The following is a 10,726-nucleotide window of genomic DNA, read 5'->3' on the forward strand; positions in this document are numbered from 1 at the left end:
ATGTTTAAGTTATTTTTTAAATGTGCTTCAAACTTGTGGAACAACCAGAACACCACTGCTCCATCTGCACTTTATTAACAGAGGGATGGATTTATTTGGATTTGTGGAAATATACTTCTCTGATAAATCTTAGTTTCTTATTGTTCATTTATTAACAGAACCCAGCAAGTTAAAGAATAACTGAGTCATGTCAGCTGATTTGATCAGCAGATGCTTTTCTAACCTCAGGAGAATTTTGTGTCATGGAGAAAAGCTCTCAGTGGAGCTTCATGGTAAGATCTCCAACTAACAGAAGAAATAATGACAGTTTTTGTGAAAGAAACAACTTTAATATTGTTCAGAGTAAATTTAAGGACATTAATTAATTCAGAGTCTTGAATTTGAACAAGGTTTGAATTTGTTTTAATCAAAGATAAATGATCTTGGGATCACTTTAAATGTTTTTCAAGCCCTTTCAAATTAAATGACATGTTTTTAAATAAACCCTGTGAAACTTTTATTCTAACAGATGTTTCTGCAGCTGGTTTGTGACTCAGAAGCTGAACAGTTTGTTGGAAACAACAGGGTCAACATAAGTAAACATTGTTCCAGTTTTTATTGATTTATGAGACGTGTTAAACATGTTAGTCAACCCACTTTCAGTCAGGCCCACCTGGAAACTCATTTCTGGCTCCGCTGCTTCAAAAATAACCAGATTATCCCTTTAAGGATGAGGCGTGTCAGGTCTGAGGTTCATGATCTCAAGATGACTCCGTTTATAAATATCTGAAACATCCGGATGTTTTTTCTTTAATCCTTGGATTCTTTTCATTCCTCAGTAAGTTGTGGGTTGGCGGCCCAAATTCTCCCCACACAGGCCCTATTCGGCCTGCGGACCCCCACCTGGTGACCACTGCCATAAGTTGTTTATTGTGATAGTTCTGTTTGTTTGTTTGTTTGTTGCTTCAGAGCTGTTTAAAAGCTGCTGCAGCTTCTTACGGCTCAGCGAGGAAGACTAGGACTCCATGGTGCGTTCAGGTACAACCCGTAAAATCAACAATCAACACTAAAAAGAGCTCATGATGTAGAAAAAGATGCTGAAGGTTCAGGGCACAGAACACAATCCTGTGTGGATTTAATAATTAAAGAACAATAACATATTAGTTTAAAGTTTGATCAGATTTATTAGGAGTTTAAACTCTGACCAAGACAGCACTTTAATGCTGGACACTTTTAATACAGCTGTTAGAAAATAAACCACAGATTTCACTGCAGCTCATAAACATCTGGAATCATTTTCAACGAGTTTTATTTAATTAATTTATAAAGTCTCCCTGTGTTCTGTACAGACTTTTTATAAAGCTATAAACAAAGAAAGAATCATTATTATCAACAGATTTCACTGCACTCTTGTTCAAAACCTCCAGAAGTGAAGTTGGTTTTTATTTTGGGACTCTTTCACTGCTCCGGATTTGAATAATTGATTATTTGAAGAGTCTGGCTGCAGCAGTATACAAGTAACTGTTCTGATGATGTCTCAACAGTTATTTCATCTAATAAAGCAGAATAATTTGAAGGTTTTAATATAAAACTGATACAGGCCTTTTAACTCTGATTACTCTGCGTCTCTTTCTGAATTACAGGCCTTTTCAGTACTGACATTCTCATTTACGAGCTGTAAGTGAACGCACCGTGGGGTCATAGTTCAGCTGCAGATGACGTCACAGCAGGAAACAACAGCCGTTTAGGCATTTGACCAAAATTGGAAGAATTTTTGTTGGTTTTAACGTGCAGTGAAATCTGAGTTTGTATTTGTTTTTTTTATTTATTTGTTTGTTTGTTTATTTTTTGGACAATATAAGAACCGTAACAACATCTGAGCCGACATGAAGAACAGAACAGATCTGACTGATTGCAGTTTAATAAAACCCAGCACACACACAGTTTTACTAAAAACGTGTTAAGGCCCAATGCAAAAAACATCACAGGCACCTTTAAAATAGCTCAAATATTGATTTAAAACTGTTTTCGTTATGGGGACCTGGATTTTGGTCCCCATAAGGACACGAGTCCCCATGACTTGACTCTGTAAACGGCTTTATGTCCCAATGCCATCAGGAATACAAGAACACACACACACACACACACACACACACACAGAAACCCTCCGCGAGTCAGAAAAATATGATTTTCTACACTTTTAAAACTCACCAGACTCGGTCTCTAAATGTCTCCGTGGTCCCTCTGCCTTTAAATGGAGTCTGAAACACTTTCGGTTTTGACATTACCTGACGTTACCTGTTCGGCACGCCCTGCTCTCACCTGAGCTCTCTGCAGTTCTCTCTACAGCCGGCAGGGGGCGACACCTGTTCTGGCTTTAACCTGAGCCCACCTGACGCTCCAACAGGAACATTTAAACGTTGATAAAGTGAAACAGAACTCCTAGAACTGAAACTTGCCATCTGTTTAGAGGAAGGTTGGTCCCTTTATTTCTATAGAAGGCATTTCATTCCACCGTGAGAACAAAGGAAGCTCGTACATGCAATGAATGTGGAAAACCTCCTCTTCCTGTGTGTTTAAAGAGTCTCCTCCAAATGTTCCTCAGATCAGAGCAGAAACTGCTTCTCTTTTCTTCCAGCTGTCCAGGAGCAGATCCAAACCATATATATTTATATATCTGCTCGCTCACAAGCCACTGCTGGAACCCATTTCTGTTCTGCACACTTCATCCTGAGCAATAATGCTATTAAATATTGTATAAAGTGCTAAAATTAAAACAAACGACATGTGTGCATTTGTTGTTTTTATTAGGAAAAGGTGTCGGAAAAATAGTCCAGTCTGAGCAGAAAAAGTGATTTTCTGTCCAAAACCTTTCATGCGTGAAGATAAAACAGCAACATTCTTCTTTCATTATACTGATGCTTTAACAATAAAACTAAATACCACATTTACACCGACTAACTTTGAACTAAAACACTGAAAGGTAAAGAGCAACAAATCAAGCTACAGTATGAACATTTAGACATTAAGAAAAATAAAATAAATGCAGAGTACTACTTGGTGTTAACGAGTCCTTAGTTTCCAACGGTCCTCAAATAAAAATATGCAGTTTGATCAGCCACAGGTAAGCTGTTAAATAACCATCAATATTAAAGTTAGTGTTCAATCCAGCTTCATTTCTTTATATTTTAACATCCAAGCAGTCAGTCTTTCCTGTCTCTTTTAATGTGGACCTGATCAACAGTTCTCCAGGCTTCCTGGAAGTCCTTCAGAGTTTATCTGCTGTTTTTACTCAGTTTCTGTCCTTCTGAACATTTTCAGAGGTTTTTGTTTCAGTCACTTCACTCTGAACTACGAGTCATTCAAATATAAAAAGGCTCCTACAGCTATCTATTTGTTTTCAGGAAATGACAAGTAAACTTGTGTAAATTAGTTTTATTTGTGAGCAGAAATATTTACTAAAATAACGGAAGCTGTTGTTTCCGTCGGACTGTATTGGAGGACGGACCAAACAAACTCTCCTCACGAAGTTAAACCCGCGGAGTTATAATTCGCAGAAAATTTAAATAAAACTTTTTCGGATCTAAAATGAAGTTTCGGGGGAAAATCATCGACATCGCCTGTTTGAACCATTTCAGCCGTGAGTTTCTTTAAACCTGGAAAAGGCTCAAATATTAGCTTGAGGCTAACGCTGCTAACACCTTAGCTTGAGGCTAACGCTGCTAACACCTTAGCTTGAGGCTAACGCTGCTAACATTTTAGCTTCCTCCGGATAAAAAGTTGCTCCAGAGCTGAATAAACACGATTTAAGTCCAGATTTGTTCTTTCTTAAAACATGTGCAGAAATGGTCATTATTCCTAATAAATTTAAAGAGTAAAATTAGTTAAAACTGAAATAGTTTCAACGAGCAGACCTACAAAATAATCGTCTTTATTTACCTTTTTTTCCTCAATGAAATAATGACCTTTATTGCTGTTTTATTTTGTTTTAAAGCTTGATTTAAGTTTTTAAACACAGTAGTTGTCTGAAAAAATGTGTTGCATTTTTCCCTATAATAACTGTTATAGTTCATTTTTTTATCAAGCAGCGAAGGCCACACATATTTAACTCAATAGTTTGAGTTGTAAAATATAAATATAACATTTATTTTTCTATTCTTCCCTTCAAAAGAACTTAAATAATCTTTCCCCAGAGTCAAAGCGAAGCGCTCCGTTAACTCTGACTGTTTATGGCAGAATAAAAATCTACAAGCAGGAAGAGAAATAAAAGGTGTGATTTCTGTCCCCAGGAGTGGTCACCACCATCTCAAAGCTGACGAAGATGTGCGTCCTGCGTCTGACTCCGGACAACCTGTTCTTCGTTCTGTCCGGTAAAGTGGCCAACGGAGGAGTCGGCATGTGGTGTGAGCTCCTCCAGGTGAGCTCAGGTACATCCGGTGGTTCTGACGCCGCAGAATGAAACCTTCTGTCAGCTTGGAACAAAAAAACTGAACCTGGATCGAACAAAACTCACAAACCTGTGAAAAAGACCTGAGATGTCACAGTTTGACAGAAATAAAGTGTTTGTTTAGCACTAAAAAGGTGCTAATGAATAAAAACTTGGTGTATCTTTACACAACATGCAGTTTGTCCTTAAAAAAAGAGAAAAGTGAACAGGTGGAGGACAAAAGAAGACATCTAATGCCTACAAACCTGTCTCCAGTAGGTAAACCATATCTGAAAGTCCTGTTTGTGTCCTTCGTCCCTGCAGGCGAACTTCTTCGACGAGTACCAGATGGAGGGTGTCTCCTCTGAGTTTAATGAGATTTGTTTGGAGGTGACTCCAGAAAACTTGTCCAGAGCCCTGAAGACGGTCCAGAACGCCAAATATGTTAAAATCAAACTGACCAGGAAGCACTGCCCCTGTCTGACCATCGCTGCCGAGCTGGTGAGACAGAAGACGGCCACTTCAGACACATGTTCCTGCTTTGATATTTGCTGCAGCTGCAGGTTGAACAGAGTTGTATCTGATGAAACCTGACCTCCATCTGTCCCATGCAGCCCACCCTGTCCAGCGTCAGTCGGGTTGTCACTCATGACGTCCCAGTTGACATCATCCCCAAGAGTCTGTGGCATGAATTCAAAGAACCGAGCATACCGGATTTCGATGTGAGTACCGCTCCTGTCCAGAATAGCAGAACCGAGTCCTCAGACCAGGTTCTGGTCGTCCTCCAGAAGTGACCTGTGTCGTCTTTGCAGGTCAGCATCTACCTGCCTCCTCTGAAGACCCTGAAGAACGTTGTAGACAGGATGAAGAACCTCTCCAACTTCCTGGTAGGAGCAGATTTCTTCAGAGCTTCAGGAAGAAAACTTTCCCATCAAATCCAAGTTTTCTTCCTCTGCTGTTACCTCAAACTGCTACTAGATGGCGCTGTCGGGTTCCATGGGGATGAAAGTGTTTGTGTGTTTTTCAGCTGATCGAGGCCAACATGAACGGAGAGATGAAGCTGAAGATCCAGACGGACCTGGTTTCTGTCACCACTCACTTCAAAGACCTGGGAAACCCTCCGTGGGGTAAAACCATCAGAGATCGGTGCTCTTTTCTCCCCTGAGCTCAGGTGTGTCAGCTCTCACCTCCCTCCCTCCGTCTCTGCAGGCGAGGACTCCTCCCAGGACGGAGGGCCGTCTCACAGCAGGGACCCAGAGGACATGGCGGAGGCCCGGGTGGACATCAGGAAGCTGCAGCAGTTCCTCATGGGACAGCAGGTCAACCCCAGCAAGGCCATGTGCAGTAAGTTCCCCCGCAGTTAGTGGGACTAAAGAGGAGAACAATCCACTTCTTCACCTGGTAAACGGGAGAGGACTGTCCCTCCTGTCCTGTCCTGTCCCATCCTGTCCCGTCCCACTCCTGGACCACTCCCTGGTAAAATAGGACAGCATTTATTATAGAAAACAGCAGTAACACACGGCCTACAGTCCCTGGAGGACCAGCTGCTGAGTCCCTGTTTCTAGCTGGTTTGGAGGTCAGTTACAGTAAAATGGGTCACAGCTTGTCTGCCTGAGCTGAATGAAGCCAAACTTAAGATATCAACTTTCATTTGACTCATTTATTGAGCAGCTGTTTCCTTTAAACAGACTGTAGCCGAGGTTTGGGACAAGAAAGAAGAGCATCTGAGCAGCCATCTTTCCCCCTCTTCACAACATTTGAATCTGTCATGAACTTCAGGTTTAGTTGCTGTTTTCCTGCCAGTTCTGGGAGTTTAACAGATCCTTCCTTCTGACTTTGCTGCAGATTCATTTTTACCAGATCGGTTCCTCTGCTGGTGTTTGCTCCCTCCATCGCTGTTCTTTGACTCCCATCCCGACAAAATGTCCGCCTCTGTTAAACATCAAGACATCAGCTGTGGGTTTTAAAATTCAGTTTAGACCCGTTTGAAACTTTTATCCAGATTAAAGGAGACCGACTGAAAATATTTATTAACTCTCACTTTGTTTTTCTGCTCTCTGAGTCAAATAAAATCCATTTTCTTGTCTTTATTTGTTCACTTGAAGGTGAAATAACGCTGCATTCACTGAACCTCAGAGGAGTCGGATGTTTTACTTTCAGATTCAAACTAGAGATGATCTGTCTCCTCAGATCTGGTCCATCGGAACGTGGTCCACCTGGTTGTGCTGCATGAAGACGTGTCTCTGCAGTATTTTGTCCCCGCCGTGGCCTGATCTGGGTTTGGTTCTGCTCCTGGACAGCTGGAAGAGAAGAGAAGCAGTTTCTGCTCTGATCTGAGGAACATTTGGAGGAGACTCTTTAAACACACAGGAAGATGAGTTGTTTGTACGAGCTTCTTTTTGTTCGCACAGTGGAATAAAAGACCTGTAGAAATAAAGGGACAGAATCCATGAATGTTTTTGTTCCAACGTGACCCTCTCTGTTTGTTCAGAACTCTGAACACAACAACACAAACTCAGTCATGGATTACTTTTCAAAATAAAGCGTTCTCTCTCCTCTCAGGAACAAACAGCTGATTTCTCCTTAGATCTGTGGAGTTGGTTTAAAGCCCGACTCAGACGACCTGTGGTCCTCTCTGGACCCAGTCTGTCGTCTTCGACCCGCCTCCTGTTTGCTGCTGATGAATTTCCTCTGGAGGCCCAAAGAACTCCAACAAAGCTGGACTTTAGGAGGAAAAGTGGGTGAAAGATGAAGAATTTGGACTTCCTCTGATTAATCCTCTCAGAGCTCCGGCTGAAAAGGTTTTACTCCAGAAGGAAAGACTTGATGTACTCGGATACTTCCTCATCAAACGAGTATTTGCTTTTTATCCAGTTAGTTCAGACGTCTTTTTATAAGGATTCATTTATCTCAGTATTAAAGCTGCACTTTTAGTTTTACTGTGTGTTCATCTATTTTATCATCTGAACATTAAAATGGGATGAAATGTTTGTTTCTTTGGGTCGTGACAGAAATAAAGTGATTATTTTCAGTCATTCTGCTTCATTTATTCACTTCATTTTGCTGTTTTTCTTCTTGCTGATTAAAGCTGTTGGAGGCGGGGCTTCTGCTCTGATCTTTGACCAATCACAGGCCGGCTGCCCGGAGCAGCAGCTGATCAGAGTCAGACCGGTTTTGGTCCAGCTGCGGGACCGGGACCAGGACCGGGACCAGGACCGGGACCAGGACCGGGACCAGGATGGCTCCTCTGTCCTTCCAGTCCGGGATGAATTACGCCAAAGCGTTGCTGCCGGAAACTCTGAGGAGGTGAGATCAGAGCGGAGTTCGACCTGATGTCTGTCGAGTCGCTCTTCACACTTTTAAAACTCTAGAAGTCCTGGAATCGGCCCGTCGCTGTCTGCTGTCAGAAACAACAGAACTCCTCCGGTTCTGGAGGAGGAGTTCTGTTGTTCTGCTTGGAGATGATTTATTCCTCGTTTCTGTCCGTTTCAAAGGTTTCCCAGATGTTCCACAGGTTTAATCTCTGACCCGATGCTTTTAAAACGACCTCAGTTTGGGTTTAAAGTCAAAACTACATTTTACCTTTAAAGTTAAATCATTGTTAAAGTTAAAACTGAGGATTTCTGTTATTTTCTGTAACTTTTACTCTGCAGCTGAACGTCTGTAAGAAGTTAAAGACATTCATGTGCTCGCTCAGGTGGATTAGCTGTGGCAGCCATCTTGAATCAGGCTGGCCTCTGGTTCAGGGGATATTTTGCTAACAGACAAGCCTGGTGGTGGTGACGAAGGCTACAAAGAAGCAGAGTTTAATTTAAAAATGTCAAACTTCTCTGGTCTCATGTTGGTTTTTATTAAAAACAGGATCTGCTCGTTTGTTTTTAACCCTTTCCTGTCTCCAAGCAAACAAACCTCATTTTACATCCGTTAAATTCTGCATTTCCTGATAAATCTACGTTTTATAAACCTGAAGACTTGAAAGTCCTGACCCGACAGAACCCACTGATCCAGGTCACGAGGCGCAGAAGCAGCAGAAGCAGCTTCTCAGTTCTGATCGTGTCCCAACTTCCTGTCAGGTCGGTGCAGACGGTGCAGACCACCATCTCGCGCCACATCCTCCCGTCTCATCATCCTCGCTGTTATCGGGTCTGCAGCCAGAGCCGCAGGCGGCGCCGGAGTCTGGTGGCGTCTTCGCTGGACGAGCTGCTGCAGCAGGTGAATGAGGAGGTTCCACCGGAGAACTCTGGGCTCAGAAGGTTGAACTCCTGTGTCCTGCTGGTTCTTGTCAGGCGGCGAGGGTCTTCACGGCGTGCTGCTGGGACGACCTGACTCTGGTCCTGGAGGAGGACGGGACCGTGGTGGACTCGGAGGAGTTCCTCCAGTCTCTGTCCGGGAGCGCTCAGCTGATGGTCCTCAGCAGGGGGGAGATGTGGACGCACAGCAAGGTGAGAGAACTTCCTGCTGAGGGACAAACACCAGCTGGAGCTCAACATGAGACCTGCTTCCTGTCGCTCAGATCCTCCCCAGTTTCCGAGAGCCCAGGAAGAGCGGGGTCGCCAAACTGACCTTTGACCTCTACAAGCTGCACCCTGAGGCCTTCCTGTGCTGCCTGGGGGTCAGGGCCACGCTGTACAAGACGTACTCGCTGTCCTACGACTTCAGGTGCACCCGGGCCAAACACGTCCTCAGGTAGGTCCAGAACCGAGTCCAGACGGGTCCGTTCAGGATCGGGCAGAACGTAGAACACAAGAAAGGTTCTTTTATTCGGATTTATTTTCACAAATTCAGTTATTTCTGAGAATTCTGGTACAGTATTTCAAGCCTTTAGCTACTTTTAGCTCCTGTTGTTCTTGTTTTAGCTCCCGTTGTCCTCGTTTTAGCTCCTGTTCTCCCCGTTTTAGCTCCCGTTCTCCTCGTTTTAGCTCCCGTTGGCCTCGTTTTAGCTCCTGTTTTAGCTCCTGTTCTCCTCGTTTTAGCTCCTGTTGTCCTCGTTTTAGCTCCTGTTCTCCTCGTTTTAGCTCCCGTTGTCCTCGTTTCAGCTCCTGTTGGCCTCGTTTTAGCTCCTGTTTTAGCTCCTGTTGTCCTCGTTTTAGCTCCTGTTGTCCTCGTTTTAGCTCCCGTTCTCCTCGTTTTAGCTCCCGTTGGCCTCGTTGTAGCTCCTGTTTTAGCTCCTGTTCTCCTCGTTTTAGCTCCCGTTGTCCTCGTTTCAGCTCCTGTTGGCCTCATTTTAGCTCCTGTTTTAGCTCCTGTTGTCCTCGTTTTAGCTCCTGTTCTCCTCGTTTTAGCTCCCGTTGGCCTTGTTGTAGCTCCTGTTTTAGCTCCTGTTCTCCTCGTTTTAGCTCCTGTTGTCCTCGTTTTAGCTCCCGTTGTCCTCGTTTTAGCTCCCGTTGTCCTCGTTTTAGCTCCCGTTCTCCTCGTTTTAGCTCCCGTTGTCCTCGTTTTAGCTCCTGTTGTCCCCGTTTTGGCTCCTGTTGTCCTCGTTTTGGCTCCTGTTATCCTCGTTTTACTCGTGGTGGGTTTTGAACCCCCAACAATCAGCCACCCTGCAGCTGAAAGTCTCCTGCTGTGGTCCCAGCAGCTGAAAGTCCTGCTGGTGATCACCCCTCGGCTGCTGTGGTCCCAGCAGCTAAAAGTCTCCTGCTGGTGATCACCCTTCGGCTGCTATGGTCCCAGCAGCTAAAAGTCTCCTGCTGGTGATCACCCCTCGGCTGCTGTTTCCTCCTTCCTGCAGTGTGTCTCTGATGTTCAGGTGGGTTCTGCGCTGCCTCGGCCGTCTGACCCGGCTGGCAGCCCGCCTGCTGCTCTGCGTCTCGTCCTTCCTGCTGCAGCTCACCGCAGACGAGCAGGAGTCCAGATAAACGGACTCGGGTCCAGGAAGTCCAACGCCTGCACTGATCCAGATCAAATATGTGAATAAAGACGTTTGATGAAATGTTTCTGACTCTGATTTATTGTTTTATATTTCTGAGTTAAAAGTCTTCCTCCAACGTTTTGGAATAAAAAGCTGTCAAACTTCCTGAACGCTGATTAAAGCGCTCCTGGTTCTGCTGCGTCCCTCAGACCTTCATCACCTTCAGTCTGCAGCTCTTCATCGTCAGCCAGAATTCTGCTTTGAAATCTCAAAGGAACAATCTGTCAGCTCAGGTAACAGGTGTTCTCCAACCAGACAATCAGAAGCTGAGGCTGGTTCCGCTCTAAGCCCCGCCCCCTCCGTGTCAACCAATGAACAGTTAAAACCAAAACACTCAGATGGAAAAGTTTTTACTTTGCTGCAGTTTGTTCTGTGATGCATTTAATTGGCCTTACGCTGTGATTGACAGTCTG

The 10,726-nt window shown here is 44.1% G+C and overlaps 2 protein-coding genes across 2 annotated transcripts; both read left to right on the forward strand.

The window, feature by feature from the left end:
* Nucleotides 1-3,452: 3,452 nt before the first annotated feature.
* On the forward strand, nucleotides 3,453-7,440 carry hus1 (HUS1 checkpoint clamp component). Its single transcript, XM_017433933.3, has 8 exons — nucleotides 3,453-3,619; nucleotides 4,269-4,396; nucleotides 4,730-4,906; nucleotides 5,020-5,127; nucleotides 5,218-5,292; nucleotides 5,433-5,532; nucleotides 5,615-5,749; nucleotides 6,596-7,440. Exons 1-8 carry the CDS (start codon nucleotides 3,568-3,570, stop codon nucleotides 6,676-6,678), a joined length of 858 nt encoding a protein of 285 aa, XP_017289422.1. The 5' UTR covers nucleotides 3,453-3,567; the 3' UTR covers nucleotides 6,679-7,440.
* A 58-nt stretch (nucleotides 7,441-7,498) lies between these two features.
* LOC108246407 (cell death activator CIDE-A-like) lies at nucleotides 7,499-10,316 on the forward strand. The gene is made up of 5 exons (XM_017433937.3): nucleotides 7,499-7,711; nucleotides 8,479-8,617; nucleotides 8,692-8,847; nucleotides 8,919-9,091; nucleotides 10,152-10,316. The coding sequence occupies exons 1-5, from the start codon at nucleotides 7,644-7,646 to the stop codon at nucleotides 10,258-10,260; spliced, it is 645 nt and encodes a 214-aa protein (XP_017289426.2). The 5' UTR covers nucleotides 7,499-7,643; the 3' UTR covers nucleotides 10,261-10,316.
* Nucleotides 10,317-10,726: the final 410 nt, after the last annotated feature.

Source organism: Kryptolebias marmoratus, linkage group LG21, assembly GCF_001649575.2.
Source record: "Kryptolebias marmoratus isolate JLee-2015 linkage group LG21, ASM164957v2, whole genome shotgun sequence".
Taxonomy (NCBI): domain Eukaryota; kingdom Metazoa; phylum Chordata; class Actinopteri; order Cyprinodontiformes; family Rivulidae; genus Kryptolebias; species Kryptolebias marmoratus.

Bases quoted from the DNA above. Each gene is read 5' to 3' on its own strand.
- hus1 (XM_017433933.3), top strand. From the start codon at position 3,568: ATGAAGTTTCGGGGGAAAATCATCGACATCGCCTGTTTGAACCATTTC. The intron at 5,293-5,432 runs GTAGGAGCAGAT...TGTGTTTTTCAG, and splicing joins AGAACCTCTCCAACTTCCTG to CTGATCGAGGCCAACATGAA. The intron at 5,750-6,595 runs GTAAGTTCCCCC...CTGTCTCCTCAG, and splicing joins CCCCAGCAAGGCCATGTGCA to ATCTGGTCCATCGGAACGTG.
- LOC108246407 (XM_017433937.3), top strand. From the start codon at position 7,644: ATGGCTCCTCTGTCCTTCCAGTCCGGGATGAATTACGCCAAAGCGTTG. The intron at 8,618-8,691 runs GTGAATGAGGAG...GGTTCTTGTCAG, and splicing joins TGGACGAGCTGCTGCAGCAG to GCGGCGAGGGTCTTCACGGC. The intron at 9,092-10,151 runs GTAGGTCCAGAA...TCTGATGTTCAG, and splicing joins CGGGCCAAACACGTCCTCAG to GTGGGTTCTGCGCTGCCTCG.